At 43.3% G+C, this 18,413-nt stretch overlaps 2 protein-coding genes across 6 annotated transcripts in view; one reads left to right on the plus strand and one right to left on the minus strand.

Annotated features, from left to right (window-relative positions):
- CREB1 (cAMP responsive element binding protein 1) overlaps positions 1–1,179 on the minus strand; it is a 56,520-nt gene extending 55,341 nt beyond the window's left edge. The window contains exon 1 of one of the 5 annotated variants that reach the window (XR_009541079.1): positions 862–1,176. The gene's annotated coding sequence lies outside the window, so the exon portion shown is untranslated. Of the gene's footprint in view, positions 1–861 lie in introns of all 5 variants that reach the window. The other 4 variants (XM_060152211.1, XM_060152214.1, XM_060152212.1 and 1 more) reach the window with 4 other exon arrangements.
- A 221-nt stretch (positions 1,180–1,400) lies between these two features.
- The window catches only part of LOC132522480 (uncharacterized), a 288,307-nt gene continuing 271,294 nt past the window's right edge, over positions 1,401–18,413 (plus strand). Inside the window, exons 1-3 of the mRNA XM_060153173.1 lie at positions 1,401–1,433; positions 1,486–1,648; positions 10,659–10,710. Of these exons, the coding sequence (XP_060009156.1) occupies positions 1,401–1,433; positions 1,486–1,648; positions 10,659–10,710 (248 nt within the window). The remainder of the gene's footprint in view (positions 1,434–1,485; positions 1,649–10,658; positions 10,711–18,413) is intronic.

Here is an 18,413-nt window from a genome sequence, read left to right on the forward strand (position 1 = left end):
GACTACTGATTTTAAAAAAAGAGGGTGAGGATAAGAGTCAAAAATTATTTTAAAAAGCGAGAGTTCTCATTCCTTCATGTAAGTAGAAAAACACAGAAAACATCTTTCCAACGGGGTGGGAGCAGGGGAAAAGGGCGTGAATAAAATACAGTACGAAAGGAAACCTTGGGTTTCGAACTTTATTGCACAAAGAGAGAGTGGAGAAGAGAGTAGGTCAGCCGGAGCAGCGCTTCTCCTCGCGAAGCGGGCATGCAGACAAGGAGGCTACCGAGAAGGCAGGCACCTTCACCTCCTCTGCCCTCAGCTGTCGCCTTCTTCCTCCTCCACCCCCCGCGGGCACCCCGGCGGCGCTGCCCGGGCGGACGGCGGGCCGGGTCGGGGGCGAGGCAGGCGGCGGGGGCCGGGCGGGCGGAGCAGGGGGCAGCGCCCGGCAGGGCCAGGCCGGCGGGCGGCCTCTCCCGGGGTGGCTTCGGGCTCTGGGCTCCCGGCTCCGCGCCGGGCCCCGCTCGGCCCGGCGGCGGCGGCGGCGGGAACGCGGGCGCCAGCTCGCCGCGGCCGGCCGCCCGCACACACCCCCGGCCGCCGGCTCCCACCCCGCCCGCCGCCCCCCGCCATGAGCGCCGCCGCTGGCTGCAGGCAGAGTCGCTGCCGCCCCGGCCGCCGCTGGCTCCAGTCCGCCGCCATTATTCTTTGTTCGCTGCGAGCGGCGGCGATGGTGTGGGGCTCGGGCGGAGGCTCCATCTTTACCACGGCCCCTCCTGCGAGGGGAAGGCCCCGAGCACTGGTGTCCGGCGCCTCCCCGTCCCCCCTCCGTCCCCCCGGCTCTCTCCGGCTCCTGCCTCCTCCTCCTGCTCCTCTTACCGGTGGTACAAGCTCCTCCGTCACTGCTTTCGTTCGCGGCCCGGATCTCGCTGGAGTTTTATTCTCTCCCCCACGTAACACACCGCGTCAAACTACACCTCCGCCGCGTCACTCACCAACACTCCGCTTCTCCCAGCCGCCCGGGCCACAGGCAGCAGCAGCCGCCGCCGACTGAGGACTCGCAGCCAGGGAGCCAGCCAGCGCCGCCCAGTGCCGAGTGCGCAGCGGCCGCGCACGGAAACAGCCGAGCTCGGCCCGGAGGAGCTCGAGCGGCCCCGCCCTCAGCGCTGGAGGCGGAACTTGCCGAAGACCTTCGAGTTCCTTCGGGCACGGCGGAGGGCTTCCGCGGAGAGAGGGAAGGCGGAGGTGGTCTGGGGCCAGGGGTGGGGAGGAATGATCTAAGCCCCCCCTCCCCCTCCCCTCCTCCCTCCCCCGCCCTGCCGCTTATCGACGGATAAAACCGGCGGCGGAAATTTGCAGGAAGAGTTAGGGTTTGTGTGTGGCGGGTTGGGGAATTCCCGAGGGGTGTCGACTGCTCGATGGAAACCCCCGCGCGGGCTGCCCTTGCGGCGGTAAGCGGCGGGCTCTAGGGCGGCTGCGGCGTGCCGGGTCTGGGTCCCCGAGCGCCGCCAGCCCCGGGAAGTTTCAAACGCTGCCGGGACGGGGGAGACGCGCCACTGGGTCGGGGCCGCGCCTGAGTGTGAGAGTACTGCGAGCTGGGGAGGAAGGCCTGCAGCGGCTCTGCGGTCGCCCCCGAGGCCTGGGGCCTGGGCTGGACTCTGGGACGGTAGGCCGCGGCGCTGCGCCGGCGCGGCCCGGGGGCGTCGTTGGCCCCTGTGGGGAGGGTCTTCCGCCCCTCTGGGCGGGCTGGGCGGCTCTGCTTCGAGAATCCGCTGAGAAACCTGGCGCCCGCCAGCGGGGCCGTTCTGTTTCGGGGGACGGAGGCTCTGGGACTCCGGTCACCTTGGCGGGGTTCAGTACAACAGCGAGGACGGCCAGGCCTGGGGGGCACATCTTCGGCCTCCGAGCCGTGACCTGCCCTATCCGAGGTTGCTCTTCTACACTTTCGAAATGTCTTACCTTCCTCCTCCACCTGCCCGCCTTTTTTTTTTTTTTTTTTTTGCACCATCCTGTGTCGGTTTCTTTTCACAGCCCGTTTTCTGCAGCGCAGGGTTGCAGCGGCTGCACCCTTTTCTTCACCACCCGCTCCCCCTGTGAACCCGCAGTGTGACTTCCGTTGCCTCGAAGCTACTGAAACTGCCCTTTCAGAGGTCACCCGAGACACGATACCGACTTTACCATTATCCTTTTTATTGAACTCGACAGTCCTCTCCCGGGCTTTCATGTCTATTGTAATTCACTTTCAGTCCCTTAAAGCAAACATGTTTTAGGAAGCCGAGAGGGTCCAAAACAGAGCTCCGTCCCTTATTGACTTACTGTTGAAAGAGTTCCCTAGCCTGGTCCTGTAGATCCCCTCGTCCTTTCTCTTTGGGCTGAAGAATATCCCCCTTTCCTTCTGTTATTTTCAACCTTTCCTTCTCAACCGGCGTTTCTGTCCAGTATTTGAACATTCTTAAGTCTCTCATTTTTTGGAAAACATTTTTCTCTTTAAATCCCTCTCCAACCGCGATTGTCTCTTACCCCGTGGACGTTCATGTCCCAGTCTCCTCAGCCCTCTCCAGTCTAGTTTCTGTTCTTACCACACACCTGAATCAGCTCTGAATTGTCACAGACAATCTTCAGGCCTCATTTACAAGACCTCATTCTGGCATTTTACACCATTGCCCACAGCCTCATCCAAATATTCTCTGCCCTCTGCTCTTGTTTTCTTTTACCTCTCTGGTTGTTCTTTAACAACCAGCTTCTCCTCCTTTAGCCAACTGTTAAATATTGGAATCCTGTTGAGCTTCATCCTCTTCTCGAGTCCCACCATGTCCTAGGTGGTCTCATCCTCTTTCCGGTGGCTTCAAATACCCTTTGCCAAAGACTGTCCAGCTCAAAACTCAAGCCTAGATCTTGCTTTTGAACTCTAGATTCATATTTCTAACTGCCTGTGCTACACTTTCATCTGGATGACTTGATGTCAAACTCAACCTCTTCCCTCCAAAAGCCTCTTCCCGTAGACCTCGGATCAGTAAAGTACAGCCTGTCCATCTACTCAGTTCAGAAACCTAAGACACCTCCGACACACATCAGAATCACCTAGACCTGCCTTAAAAAAATAGGATTTGTGGCTTCTCATCCCACTCTAGTCTAAGCTACATTCATCTCTTGCTTGAAGTTCTGCACTAACTACCATCGAGGTCCTACAAAACTGCTCTTGGCTCATTCCAATCCATTTGCCATACTGCAGCCAGAGCAAATTTTAACAAATACAAATCTGATCAAGTCACTACCCTGCTTGAATTCCTTCAGTCCTTCCCTTTGCTTACTGAACACAATCTTAAGTCCTTGTCATTAAGGCCAGGCCCTCCATTATCTGGGCTCCTCTTCTTCCCAGCCTCCCCAGCAGTCCCTCTAGCTCTCTGCACTCCAGCCATGTTAGTCTTCTTATTTTTTCCAGGCTCTTTTCTCTTGTTCCCTACTGTAAACTCTCACCTCAAGGAATTTATACATGCTATTCCCTTCCCCTGAGATTCTTTTCTGATTCATCATACTTGTAATTATTTGTTTAATGTCCATGTGTGGTCTGTGCAGGTAGGGACCATGTCTGTCTTGTTCACCACCAGAATTTCTCTTCTCCCATCCCCAGCACAATGTCTAGAATGTAGTGGTGCTCAGTAAATATTGAACAAATAATGAATATCTCTATGGTCCTGGGAAAAAATCCTTAATATTTTGGGGTTCAAATCCTGGTTCAGCCACTTACTAGCTGTGTGACTTGGGCATATTTTTCATTCTTGCGCCTCAGTTTTCCCATCTGTGAAATGAGAAGATGATAATAGCACCTATATCATAGTGTTACTGTGGTAATTAAATGAGATCATTCATGGAAAGTGTACTTGGCACAGTGACATGTAATAAGTGTCTATTTAAATGTTGCCTATTACTAGCTTTATTTGTATATCTCACCCTTGTGTCAAATACATTTGCAAAATTGAGCTTATTATCTTCCTGCTCTTCTTACCCTGGTCCTATACATGATATCAAAATATTAGAATTATTTGCTCATAACCAATGCTTCTCATTCACCAAATACAGTAATTTTTTATTTAAAAATTTCCGTATATTCTTCTTTTCTGTTCACACTGATCTTCATTTAGGGCCTACCTCTTCATGCCTTAGTTACTTTGCTGACTTCCTGGGTGCTTCCTAGGTGCTAGTGGGACTGCAGGCCCACTTCTCCTATTCACTTGTGCCCTACTCTCAGACCAGTGGGCCTCAAACAGTTATTAAGTCATACTTTCTCCTTGACTTACGCTCTCCTGGCCTCTGTTTTCACCTAATTTTGTTCATTCACTCATTCAGTCATCCAGTCATTCAAGTGCAAGTTATTTTACTAAATGCTTTGGATATACTTTAGATTTGAAATGTAGTCTCCCAGTTTCATATATGTGCTCTGGCATCTCCATAAACCATAGAAATGAACTAGAAATGTCAAACTTTAGCATCCGTTTTTATCTCTGGGACTTGAAAGCTACTCCCACTTTTGACTCAATTTTTCAATTGGAAAACAGGGTCACTATTGGGGAGATGAAAGTAGGGAAGAACACATGGATGTAAGTTGACATAGTATAAGGTAGATAAGATGGCAAAGGGGGAAGGTCTCAAGAGATGATTATAAAAGGCTTCAAGGAGAAAGTGGTTTCTGAGAGCTTTTTTCTAACCACGGCTTCCTTTTCCTGTTATTTTTCTCTCTTGCTTCTGCTGTTGAACCTAATTTTCACCCTCACAGTGAACTCAAGTTCCATGAACACTGCCTATTCTAGTTCATCACCTCTCAGGACTTAATTTGTTTTTCTACCTAACCCCAAGGCCATGGTGACCTATTTTGTTTATTCTAAAAATACCTGTTGAGCACCTATTTTGTGCTATGTACTACAAAACTGGGGCTATCGCAGTAAATAAAACATTGTTTCTGCTCTCAAAGGTACTAGCATAAAATCTTCAACTTCTCCTCTTTCTGACATTTCTCTTTTTTGTTCACTCCTTTGTGCCCTCATCTAGCGTCATGGTTGTAAATACAATGCCCATGCTGACAACCCTCAAAATTATATCTTCCCAAATCACTCTCCCAAACTTTAGACTCATTTAAACAACTGCCTACTCACACCTCCACTTGGATGTTGTCTTAGCCTTGGTTCTCCCAGAAAGCAGTATCTGAGGCAGTCTTCTGTGCTCTTATTTTATTAGGGAGTACAATCTTGGGGAAGTGAGGGTAGGGAAAAGTAGTGAGTCAGGACAGGAGGTTAAGATTCAGTCAGAGGATGCTAACACTACCCTCCTCTGCAACATACACATACTTCCGTTTCATGTGGGCACCAAACAGACCCCTGTGTGAGATGTGTGGCCTGAGCATGAGGCAAAGCACTATTGGGTGGTTACTGCCTGAGGTTGGTTGGCCATGGCAATGAAGACAAAATAAGTGGTAGAAGACCCTACAGGCAAGGAGGCCAAGAGGATCCTAGGTGATACAGAGGTGTCTAATAGACATCTCAAACTCAATATGTCCAAAACTGAACTGATTTTCCCCCTCACATCTGCACCTGCAGTCTTTCCCATCTTAATTGCTGAGGTTAGAAATCTTGGAATGACTTTTAATACCTTCCTTTCTCTCACATCCCACATCTATTCCCGTAGGAAATCTTATTGGCTGTACCTTCAAAATATATCCAAAAACTGACTACTTACCACCTCCACCGCAAGTGAGCTGGATGTATAATACTTTCATCTCTTACCTAGATTACTGCAATTGCTTCTTAAGAACTTCCCCCTACTTCCGTTGCCGTACACCAGCCACTCTTCTGCCTTAGCACCTGGGGGCTGTTTCAGTGCTTAAAATGCTCTTTTTCCAAATATCAAGAGAGCTAACTCCCTCACTCCTTCAGGTCTTTGCTGAAATGTCACTTTCTCACTGAGGCCTTGACAATAGTACTTAAAATTACAATTTGACACCCACCTCAATCACCCCTATTTTTTCTTATGGCACTTATTAACTTCAAATATACTGTCTGTTTTACTACTTTTTTTTTAATAAATTTACTTATTTTTTGGCTACGATGGGTCTTCGTTGCTGCACGCAGGCTTTCTCTGGTTGCGGTGAGCAGGGGCTACTCTTCGTTGCGGTGTGCAGGCTTCTCATTGCGGTGGCTTCTCTTATTGTGGAGCATGGGCTCTAGGTGTGCAGGCTTCAGTAGTTGTGGCACGTGGGCTCAGTAGTTGTGGTGCATGGGCTCAGTAGTTGTGGCTCATGGGCTCTAGAGCGCAGGCTCAGTAGTTGTGGCGCACAGGCTTAGTTGCTCCACGGCATGTGGGATCTTCCTGGACCAGGCCTCGAACCCGTGTCCCCTGCATTGGCAGGCGGATTCTTAACCACTGAGCCACCAGGGAAGCCCTGTTTTACTACTATTTATGTTTATTGTTGACTGGCTCCCTTGCTAAAATACACGTTCTGAAAAGCATTATCTTTCTTTTGTTCGCTGATGTATCTCAAACACTTGGAACCATGCCCTGACATATAATAGGTGCTCAATATATGTTTGTTGAATGAATTCCCAACTTGCTTGTGTTCAGGTGGTTTATACTGTTCAGATTTATTTTCTTGGTTGCTTTTGTAATGAGCAGGAATATAATAGTTTTCCTTCTTTTTTGGTAAGATTTCCTATAATCTTGATGTAACAGTTATCAATAAGAATTCCTGGAAACAATTGAAATCCCAAACACCTCTCTATCTATAACAGCAAAAAAAAAAAAAAAAAAAAAAAAAGGAATGACCCAAATGTCCCCATACTAAACAGTTAACTATTTAATTCAACTTTTGTCCCTTATATGTACTCATACCTCTTTTAACATTACATGGGAACTATTCATTTGTTTGTCTGCATCCTTTATTGAACCATGAGCTCCCTAAAGGCAAAGTTGTGTTTTGTTGAACTTGCATCCCTAGTAACTGACATATAATAGGTGCTCAGTAATGTTTCTTGAATGAAAGAAAGAATGAATGGTTAGAGTTTTTCCAGCACTGGTCAAGGGAGCGGTACCCTGCCCAAGTGATTCAAACATCTGATCTACTTAGCAGTTCTTCCCCTGCAGTGTAGATGGATGCTTGAGAGTCTTCATAATTGGAAAGAGCGCAAGGTGGAGCTGTTGTCAGCACGCATGATGTAATCCTGTGACTTTAATTGTACTTTCCCAATAGTTTTCCAACAGAGAGGAGAAAGCACTGATCTGTTACATCTATTTCTGTTCTGTTTACCAGTTATAGTTCCCTATGTAAATTAATATGTTGCTTCTTAAAATTAATCTTCAACAACAGCAACAACAAAACTCTCCATTTCTACTTTCTCCTCTAGCTACTGTCCCATTTTTTTGCTCTCTTTATAGTAAGTATCTCTGAAAGAGTTATATATTTACTGTCCCAATTTCTTTTCTCTCATTTTCTGTTAAATCCACTCCAGCTAGCTCTTGCCCTCAGCATTCCACCAAAACTGCTTTCCACATTTCTTAATCCAATGGCCTGTTCTCAGTGGTCTCACTTAGCAGCACTTGACACAGTTGATCGCAACTTCCTCCCTGTAACACTTTCTTCACTTGTTACACTTGTTTCTTCAGTGTTACAGGGCACTTCACTCTCCTGATTTTCATCGTGCACTCCTGGTCATTGTTCTCAATCTCCTTTGCTCACTGACCTCTCAATATTGGAGTGTCCCAGGTCTCTGTCCTTGGACCTCTTCTGTTACTATACTCTCTCCCTCAGTGTCTTATTCATTCTTATGGCATTGGATATGATAAATATGCTCACAGCTCCCTAGTCTCAGATTCAGCCTTGTATATCCAAGAAACTCCGCATCTCTACTTGGGTATTTAATAGACCTGTCCATTTTATTAAACCCAAAACCAAACTCCAGATCTCGCCTCCCCTCAGAAACCACCTCTGCCTACAACCTTCTCTATCTCAGTTAATGGCACCTCCATCATTCCCATTGCTGAGGGCGACTCAGCAGCTCTTTTACACCCCACATCCAATCTGTCATCAAATCCTGTTGTTATCTCTTCAAAATATGTGACCGCTCTTCCAATCTCCACTGATACCAGCTTGGTCCAAGCCGCTGTTACCTTTGATTAGGATTCTACATCAGCCACCCTTAACCTTCATTCCTTTCTCAGCCCAGCAGCCAGAGTGATCCTTTTAAACTTTAAAGCTGACCACACCATGATTCTGTTCAAAACTATCCAGTAGCTCCCCATCTCACTCAGAAAAAGCTGTGATTCTTACAGTTAGGCCTACAAGACCCCATTTCCTCTCTGATTTTACTTTCTGCTCTTCCTACCCTACCTTTCTCTGCTCAGAGGCCTGTTGACCATCTTGCTGTTCCTCAAACACTTTGGACCCACTCCCCTCAGGGACTTTGCATTTGCTGTTCTCTCTGCTCGGGATGCTCTTTCCAGACGTTTCCACGTCCTCTTCATCTCCTCAGGTCTTTGCTCAAACGTCTGCATTTCTGTGAGGCCTTCCCTTACTACCCTGATGAAAACTGTTCACCCTACACCCCACCTCTCTCTTTGATCTTTTGCTCTGCGTATCTCCTTTTGCTACTTAGTTTTCCTCCATAGCACCTGTCACTTTCTGGTATGTTATCTACTTAGCTCATTTATTGTGTTTGCAGGTACTTTTGTCTCTTTTTTCACTGCTATATTCTTAACATCTAGAACAGTGTCTTGTACATAGCTGGCACTCAAATGTTTGTTGCGTGAACGAAGTTGAAATTCTGGACTTAATCTCCTGGCATTGGTTTGTGTAAACAGGTCTCTCTCAGTTTGATCATCTCTGTATGCATCTATAAATATTGTTTCTGTATTGCAGCCTGAATCATGGTGGGTCCACCGAAGTTTTGCCTTCTTGTGGGGCTTGATTTCATCATGGCCACGCTCTCTGCCATCTCTGTCTCAGTTCCATAGAACTTGAAAGAGTTGAAGACCTCTTTGAAGCTTTCTGATCTTCCCATGTCTCAGAGTCAGAACTGATCGGGAAGATTCTGGTTGCTTCTTATTTCTATTCTGAGGACGAGGTGGTTAGCTACTAGTACTGCTGCATTCTTGTCTTCCTTGTGACTGAAAGCAGTGCCATGTAAACAAAGTCAGATGGCCTCTTATCCTCTTGGAAATTTACAAAAGGCCAGTGGTTGGCAAATAAAACTGGTAGCAGCAACAAGTGAAGATTTATTGAGCTCTTACTTTGTGCCAGGCACTGTTTTAAACACTTTTGATTTATTAACTAACTTAATCCCCATAATAACTCAATGAGGAAAATATTAACATTAGGAACATTTTATAGATGAGTAAGCTGAAGCATGGAGGGGTGATGAGATAAACGTCTCCGAGGTCTTAGAGCTAGCAAGTGGCAGAGTCAGAATGTGAACCCAGACAGGCAGCCTGGCTCCAGAGCCTGCGCTCTTAGCCACTGTGCTCTACTGCCTGGTTGTAGAATGAAAAGTGGGAGAGGGAATTTGCTTTGAGAAGAAAGCAAATTATAATTCCATCGATGTGAGTCTGTCATTCTGAAAGCATCATTGTAACACAAGCACTTTCTTCTCATGTCAGTTCTATCGCCATTTTCATGCATGATACAAGAATTAGGCTAAAAAGCTTCCACGATACCTTGTCACTCTTCCTAGCGAATGAGTAGGCTCCTTGAAACACTCTGCCTAGCCACCCCCTTTCATTTTTGCTTCACTAATTCCTAGTCTTTAGCTGAGCTCTGAAGGGTGTGTCATGAACTCTGAGTACCCTACCTAACTCCCTACCCCAAACCAACACTCTAGTCTGATTTAGGTGCCTGAATTCCATATTTTTGTTTCTGTCAAAGCACCCATCACACTTGGGACTTCCCTGGCAGTCCAGTGGTTAAGACTCCGTGCTTCCACTGCACGGGGCAAGGGTTCGATCGCTGGTCGGGGAGCTAAGATTCCACATGCTGTGCAGCGCAGCCAAAAAAATAAATTAAAAAAATGTTGGCACTTCCCTGGCAGTCCAGTGGTTAGGACTCCGTGCTCCCAATGTAGGGGGCAAGGGTTCAATACCTGGTCAGGCAACTAAGATCCTGCATGCCACATGGCATGGCCAAAAAAAAAAAAAAAAAAAAGTAACAAATGTGGAGGAAAAAATTTTTTTAAAAAGTACCTATCACACTACTTGTCATTATTTGTTTAAATGACTAGTTCTGTGCTAGACTGTAACTTCGGTGAGGGCAGAGATTGCATCTGCCTTATTCACTGCTATATCCTTAATACCTAGCATGGCGTTTGGCACGTTGGAGGAGATCAATAAAATGTTTTTTTAATGAATAAAAGTGATATTTCTATAGAATATCTGCAATCATACCCATGCATTAAGGTGAATTTTCTTATGGCCAGACTAGTCCATCTTTTTAGAAATGCGAAAGATAATTTTCTTTCAGTCTGCCTTCCAGCTGTTGGGTTTTTATGTTAGCATTTCTTATGCCATAATGCTAGTTTTCAATTAGTGACTGTTTCTGCTTCAGATTCAACTAACATTCAACTGTAATGTAGCAGATGTCTCTCTGAGGTCTTTCATATATGTCTGCTAATTTAAATTAAGACAATTTCTTTGGGTTTCAGCTTCTTCAGCTACACAGCCAAGATACCTGATTGACTTGTGCAAGATCAGACTGTAAGTTTGAGAATTGGGGTTTGAATTTAGAACTTCCAATTCTAAATTTAGCTTCCTTTTTTTCATATGTGATGTTGCCTTTCTGCTCCTATCTCTGATTCTTGTCTACTAGTCTTTGGTTAGCACCCATATTACTGAGCGACAAGCATATTTGATAATCTTATAAGCACCTCCTTCAAAAAATTTTTCCCCACTCCTTTGTTCTGTTTTCCAATTTTATTTATTTTCTTCCCACTTCCACTCTGCCAAATTCTCTCCCAAACAGTGGCACTCAGGGTTTATGAAAACATTTCTGGGACCTGTCCTAATCTCATGTATGGATTAAGGGCTTTAGTGATATTTGGTTATTTCTATTATTATTCCTATACCATTATTATTATCTATTTGAGAAAAAGATATGAGAAGAATCCCAGGAATTGGAAACAGGACACATACTACTTGGGCTCCTGATCAAACAAGGTGATTGAACACATACTTTTTGCTTTGCTTATTCCTGGCACCCCACAGTAAAGGAGGAAGGAAAGTATAAACCCTTATGATAGATAGAATAATGGTCTTCTCATAAATACTCATGTATTAGTTCCTGGAACCTATGAGTGTGTTATCTTACTTGAAAAAAAGGGCTTTGCAGGTGTAATTAAGTTAAGGATTTTGAGCTGCGAAGATTATCCTGGATTATGTGAGTGGGCTCAATGTAATCACAAAGCTGCTTATAAAGGAAAGAGGGAGACAGGAGAGTTAGAGTCAGAGAGAGAGAAATTGGAAGATGCTCAGCTGCTGGCTTTGATGATAGAGGATGGGATCACTAGCCAAGAAATGCAGACATCTTGTAGGAACTAGAAAAGACAAACAGATTCTCCCTTAGAGTTTCCTCGAGGAATGCGGCCTGGCCAACACCTTGATTTTAGCCCACTGAGACTGATTTTGGGCTTCAGATCTCCAGAACTATAAGATAATAAATTTGTGTCTTTTTAAGACAGTAGGTTTGGGGCAATTTGTTACAGTAGCAATAAGGTACTTATACAAGCCCTCAAGGACAAAAAGAACAGAAAAGCAGACAATGGCAGTTGAGAGAATTCAGCACATGCTTAGAAGACAGGATAGATGGAGGAAGGGTAGCTGACTTGGCAGAGTGGGAGAAGCTGGTACCTAAGTGTCTGCAGAAGAGAGACCGGTGAGAAGGAAGCCAATTTGCCTGACAGAAATCCAGAAGGGTTCAGGAATTAGAGGCCATGCCTGCTTTATCCCATTTGCAGAGCCTGGGAAAAGAGTACTAAGAGAGGCCTACAGAACATTTGTCCAAATATTTAAAAGTTATAAATCCAGCGAACAAACTGCTAACTAAAATATATTCAATCCTTCTATCTTGAGAAATGCGGAGAAAGGACCTCCATTTGGGGGTACTCCTGTGAATTTAAGGAAATTGTTCTGCATGAAAGAGAGAAACCAACTAACCACCAAACAGAAAGTCTGATATGTATGAATGTATTGAGATGAGATTTAAACAAGTAGTAGAGAATTTTGAATTGGTGATATGCGCTTAGGAAACTAAGTAAACGAAGAGAACAATACAATTATTAACTCCAGGGAAAACAAAAGGTTTGGCAGGAGAGGAAAAGTATTCACAGTTATCATATGGCTCAAATCTAACTAGAATACAAGGTCCCAATAATGTAAATACTCATTATTAATCTAATTAAATTTATGATATATAGTGAAAGGAGCACGTATGTGGTGGGCATGCAAAGAAGGAGGAGAGTAAATCCTCATTTCCATAGTGAAAATCAGTAAGTAATGCCTACAACAGAAATATCAAGTTACCACAATTAAAACGTGTGTAGAGACATGGAGGTGAATTCCAAAGAATTAGCTAAAAAAATTCACAGTGGTTATCTCTGGGGAACGGTAAATATTCATTGAGAGAGCTTTGACTCTGCAAACTTTGAGCATGTATAACTTTGATATAACTAAATTCTTATTTAAAAGATGATCTTAAGGGGAATAAATATTGAAGATTCTTTCCTAGATTTGAAAAACATGAGAATTAAGATTGAAAAAGATATTCAAATCTCTTGAAAAAGGCCCATATCAGAGCACACGACCACAACCTATTAAAAGCCTCTGGCAGGGGATGAAGGTACATACAAAGGACTAGAAATAAAAACAACAGTGGTCTTCTCAACAGCATCATTGGAAACTAGAAGACAATGTCTTAATGCTTTGTGATTCTGTGGGAAAATTATTTCAAATTCAGTATTCTATTATCTTCAGACATATTAGATCTTTCTTGTCATGAACACTTTCTCAGGAAACTACTAGACGATACGCATTACCAAAATGAGGTGGTAAAACCAAAACAAGAAGATCTAGGGATCAAGAGTGTTACCTGTCAGCTTAGGCTATGTTGCAGTAACAAACAAGACCGAACTCTCCATGGCTTACAATACAGGTTTCTTTCTTTTCACCCAATGTGTCCATCGTGTAGTTCTGCTCCTTGTCACCTTCATAATGGGACCCAGCCCGATGGAGCATCCTTTATCTGGGAAATTGCTAGTCTTGTGGCAGAGGGAAAAGAGATGATAGATCTCTTAAGCTTCCACCTTGGAATGTCACATGTCATTGGCCAAACAAGTCACATGGTCACTTCTGAGTTTAACAAGGCAAAAATGTCAAATCCTTCCATAGGATGGAACCTCACAAGTCATAACCAAGCCTGACATCAATGGGGCACATATTGATATAATCGACCCCAAGGCAGGAGCTGCAAATATTTCAAACAGTAGTACAGTCTTTCTCAAAGGGAACCCCTGCATAGAAGGAGGCAGAGGGAATACCCAGGTCAGCAGCTGTGAGAGGAAGAGAGCCCCAGGAGGAAGGTCAGACTGGGGGGAGGGGAGATTGGCATTAACAGCTTTTCCGACAGGTTTGATTGTTAGATAGCTGCCACTCTGAGAAGGCACTGGAAGACAGAGTTGGGGTAGGAGACTGCTGTTTTCTCATTGGCTTTTTTTGTATGAAGTGAGATCTAAAGAAATATGTAATATAATAATTTAATATAAATTTGAATTATTTTTTAAATGGATGGAAATTTAGCTTTACTTTGATGTGTTTGTGTGTGCTTCTGGGATGTATGTGTCCTGTGTTTGTGGATATGTGTGTGATTAAGATGGTCCTTTGCAGACTGTAGTTGGGAATAGTTTGTTACCCATCTGCCACAAGGTGAGTATAGAAGTTGAGAATAAGCATTTATAAACTTTAATAGCAGTTCGGCAGAGTATTTTGTGTCTGTTGAAATCAATCATACAAAATTTGGGGGTTTATGTTTTGTATATTTTGGGTTTTTTTAACTTACTTTTCTAGTAACTCATTTCTATTGTAATTTACAAAAGTTTGCAGTAGATTGGAATTTTTTAAATTTGGTCCTTCACCACAGATAGTTTTAGAAGCGCTGATTTAGAGTATAAAGGGAAGGATTGAGGATGAATATATTTGAGAATTATTGTGCTAGAACAATCCGCAAATGACCAATGCCACATTTTCTGACCATCCTTCTTCCTCCACAATTACAAATATGAGAATGTTATGTAGAAAGAACAGAAGCATATTGAGGTCAGCATTTGCTGTCCTTCCACAGTAAAGTTGTTTATGATATTTTCCTCTTCCTTCATCTTACTCTCTCAATAAAGCACCTGGAAAGAGACCAGAGAAAACAGTGGTATTTTCCAAGAAGCCATGGGAAACAGCATTAGTAACCCCGAGAAGGTGGAGACATTTGACTTTCTAAGGACAACTGCTTTCTTTTTTGCAGTCCTATCCAAATTCTGCAGTTTTGACTGCAGTACTCTCATACTAGTGTTAATAGTCAAATATCTAAGGCATTAGTAATAATAACATAAAAAGATAGGGTTTCTCTTGCCTTTTTAACTGTCTTACTAGGTTCTTAGGTCCTTTCCCTTCAGGATTTATGCCTTTGCTACCTGATGCTTATTCAAAGAAAGCAAGGAAAACATCCACACTAAATGTCTTTTGGGGCTTAAAAACTGATGCTTACTGTGCTGAAGTAAAATATAATTTATCATAGGATGTACTTCAGAAGTACCAGAGCACATTTCTTCTCCAGAAGAGTAACATTTCTTTCAATACATGGATAAAAAGAATGAAGTGGTCATTAATTCTATCAATCTTAATGCTGATGTTCACCTTGATAAAACTTTTCTGATCTCTGTATTAGTTGTGGTTCAGTCATGTATGTTGCCTTGGTGACACTGGAAAACAACACAGCTGATTCATACCCTAACAGGAAGTGCTACTCCTAACTCAGGTACAGGATACAGGGGTTCAAACTGCACTCTAAGAAGCATCCCATCTCTGCATAGTGAAAGGCTATTGGAGGTTCGCTTGTGAGGTAGGAGTTACTGTATCTCCTAAGACTGCATCAAGGTATCTGATTTTTGTGTTCAGATACTTAATGAGTGATTCTCAAGTTTTCTATCTTTTTCACACACAGTACATTTCCATCAGCATCCAAAGATGGAGTGGGGGAAGGGACACTGTCTATTTTCAAAAGTTCCTCCCAGCTAGACTTTTACCCCCCTCCTTCTGCAAGGAATTTAGAAAGAAGTTACTTGTTTGAATATGTAAGGATGGTGGGGAAGGAGAGAATAAATCTTTTCATCTGTATACATCCCAAGGCTGCAGATGAGAATAAGAACCCTTAAAAATCTCAGTGTCATGATTGCCAGTGTCCCTTCTTTGTGTAGACAGTTCTTAGCAAAGAATCTAGTCCTGTCAGCTAAATTCTTATATTTTAGTATTTGACACACTTTTTTTTAAGGGACCTGTCAAAAATGACAGTGATTTGGTCTATGTTTCTGTAAACTGCATTAACGACAGTGTTACTTCTTCCCAGGAAATATCTTCTTGCCAACTGAATTTAGAGGATGCACTTGCTCATGCCTCCTTGCACAAGCAGATTTTATATCATTAGGGTCTTGCATTTGTAGATCAGGAAGAAAAACTTTGTTTCATCGTAATCCATTGGTTTGAGCAGATACTGTCACAGTTCTGAGATCCTCTTAAGAGATCCCTTAGTACATGTATTCTCAAACTATGAATGAGGGTTATAAACATCAGTGAAGCGGAATTGAATTTACTAGAATTTGGTGTGCTTACAGCCCTGGTTCTTATTCTAGGTTCACAGAGTCTCCCCAACTAGACTGATCCTTTTCCAGGATGGACTACATCCCTTTTCCCCCCACTCCCTACCTTCCAGTACAGTTACCCTGTGTAGATTCATATAATGAATCTGCAAATGTTACTGTTTAATATATTATTGTCTAATACTCTGTAAATGTCACTAACATCTGTTCTATGGTACATTGCTAAATGGTTTTTGTAACTGTGGATTTTGAGCCCAACCAGTAGAATGCTTTTGTAATTGTGTGTCAGAGTTTCTCGTATTTTTTCTGGGAAGCCGGAACTGAATCATTTTCAGGACTTTTGTATAACCTAGTGTGTCATCTTTAGTCCAAGGTTAAGCAAACAGCGTATGCTCTTGTGGCCTACGTGATACAAGGTATGAGAGAGCTATAATCAAAACACTCCCTGAGTGGCTCACTGCAGCCCAGGAATGTTTATTGGAATTACCCGTAATACAGCGTGAAGCCAAAGGAGTTGAGAAAACACCCTCTCTTTCTTTCTGTTAGGGCTTGCCCTAAGTTGTAGCTTCACTGTCAGAGCTTGCTGCACACACAGAGGCAGGGCACCTGGCACGTGAAAGGAAGTAAATCACCCATTCATGTATTGTCACCCTTTAGACTGTAAGTGCCTCAAACCCAGGGACAAAATTTTACTCATCCCTTTAGCCCTGCACCTCCTTCTATGCCTGTTTTTTGACCTGATCAGAGGGAACCAAACAAAACCCAAAACACAAAACCCAGGACAGAAAAGACTGGAATTAGAGGTCTATGTGTAGCAGAGAGAGCAGCCATGCTTGGGGTAACATGTGGAGCATGTGTGGAAGACCCATGCTAAAGATTTCATTCTTAAAATTCTTAAAGGTGAGGAATTATTAAATAAGAGGCTGATAATATTTTTTCCAAGGGGAAAAAAACAGCAAAGCACAAAGATCATATGGGACATACAGAAGACACGTAAGTTTTCTTCACTATTTTGAGCTTTCTCTTAAACGGGGTGAAATTGGTAGCTACTTCATAGGATTGTTGTGAGAAGTGAAATAAAAATTTCCATATATAGCACTTAGCACTGTCGCTGGCTCATTGTGGCTAGTAAATATTAGTTATTTTTATCATAATATTTCATTGTATCCAATTAAAAGATATTTTTTGTGTCACTAAGAAAAACACTCCCCGTTAAACTGTTACATGGTGATTTCTTATCACCAAAATTATTTTCTATTTCTTGAAATTTAGGTCTATCTAGATGGATTTTTAAAATAATATTTTATTCTCAGGTCATACATGAAAAGGTAAATGTAAATAAATTATTTGAGGTATTTCTATAACTTTTTCATGTTCAGAGTCTAATTCTTCAGAATCACTTTAAGACTCAGAGACATTAATTTCTGTGTTTTTCCTCACAATGTTGTCTGTGATATCAAGTATTGGGAATTTGAAATGGAGCACTTCTAAAATGTGCCCCTCTGCTGAATCCCAGATTTTCTTTCAAACCACTGACACCCACTCTTCTTGTGCTTATTCCGTCTTACCAGAAAGTATCAACAGCACATTTTCAGATAACAACCAAATTCCTATTCTTTCGTGAATTCCATGGAAGCATGGTCTTCCCACGTTAGTTCATGACACCTCCATTGTAGTAGTTGCTCAGGACAAAATCCCTGGAGTCATCTTTGGCTCTCCTCTGTTTGTTATGCCCCACCTCTGTTTTACCATGATGCTAAATCCAAACTCTGGGTCTCATTTACCCCTCTCTACATTACTTCTCTGGCCTGGGGCATCATCCTCTCTCACTTATAATTACCTCCTAATAGGTTTTTCTGCTTCTGTCTTGGCTCCATTACAATTTTATTCTCCACATAATGGCCTGAATGAATCTTGCAAAATAAGTCAGATCATGTCTCTCCACTACTCAAAACCCAGCAATAGCTCACCATTTCACATAGAGTAAAAGCCAGTGTTTGTAATGGCCCCCAAAACCCCCATGATTGATGCTCCCTGCTTCACTTCTCTCTTCCCCTCCTACTCCCTTCTGGGGCATTTTGCTCCAGACTCACTGGCCTCCAGGCTTTTTCTCAAACTCACCAAGCATATAGCTGCCTGAGGGTTTTTGCTCTAATTCTTTCCCCTACCTGGAAGCCTCCTCTTTTGGGATCTACAGAGATAATTCCCTCACTTCCTTTGAGTCTTCGCTCAAATCTCCTGTTCTCACAGAAGCCTACCTTGCCACCCTAATTAATACTATAACCTGAACCTTCCTCTGTATCCTAGTCCACCCCAGACCCCTTAACCCACTCCATGTTTTCTTTTTCCATAGCACTTATCATTATAACATACTATAAAATTTACTTACGTATTATAGTTTATGTATCATCTATTTTTCCTCACAAGGGTAGGCAACTTTGATTTGTTCACTGATGTTTCCCAGGTGCTCAGAATGGTACCTCATCTGCATTCATTCAATGCTTGTTGAATTTTACTGAATGGTGATAAATCCTATTACTGAGG

This window comes from Lagenorhynchus albirostris, chromosome 6 (assembly GCF_949774975.1).
Source record: "Lagenorhynchus albirostris chromosome 6, mLagAlb1.1, whole genome shotgun sequence".
NCBI lineage: Eukaryota > Metazoa > Chordata > Mammalia > Artiodactyla > Delphinidae > Lagenorhynchus > Lagenorhynchus albirostris.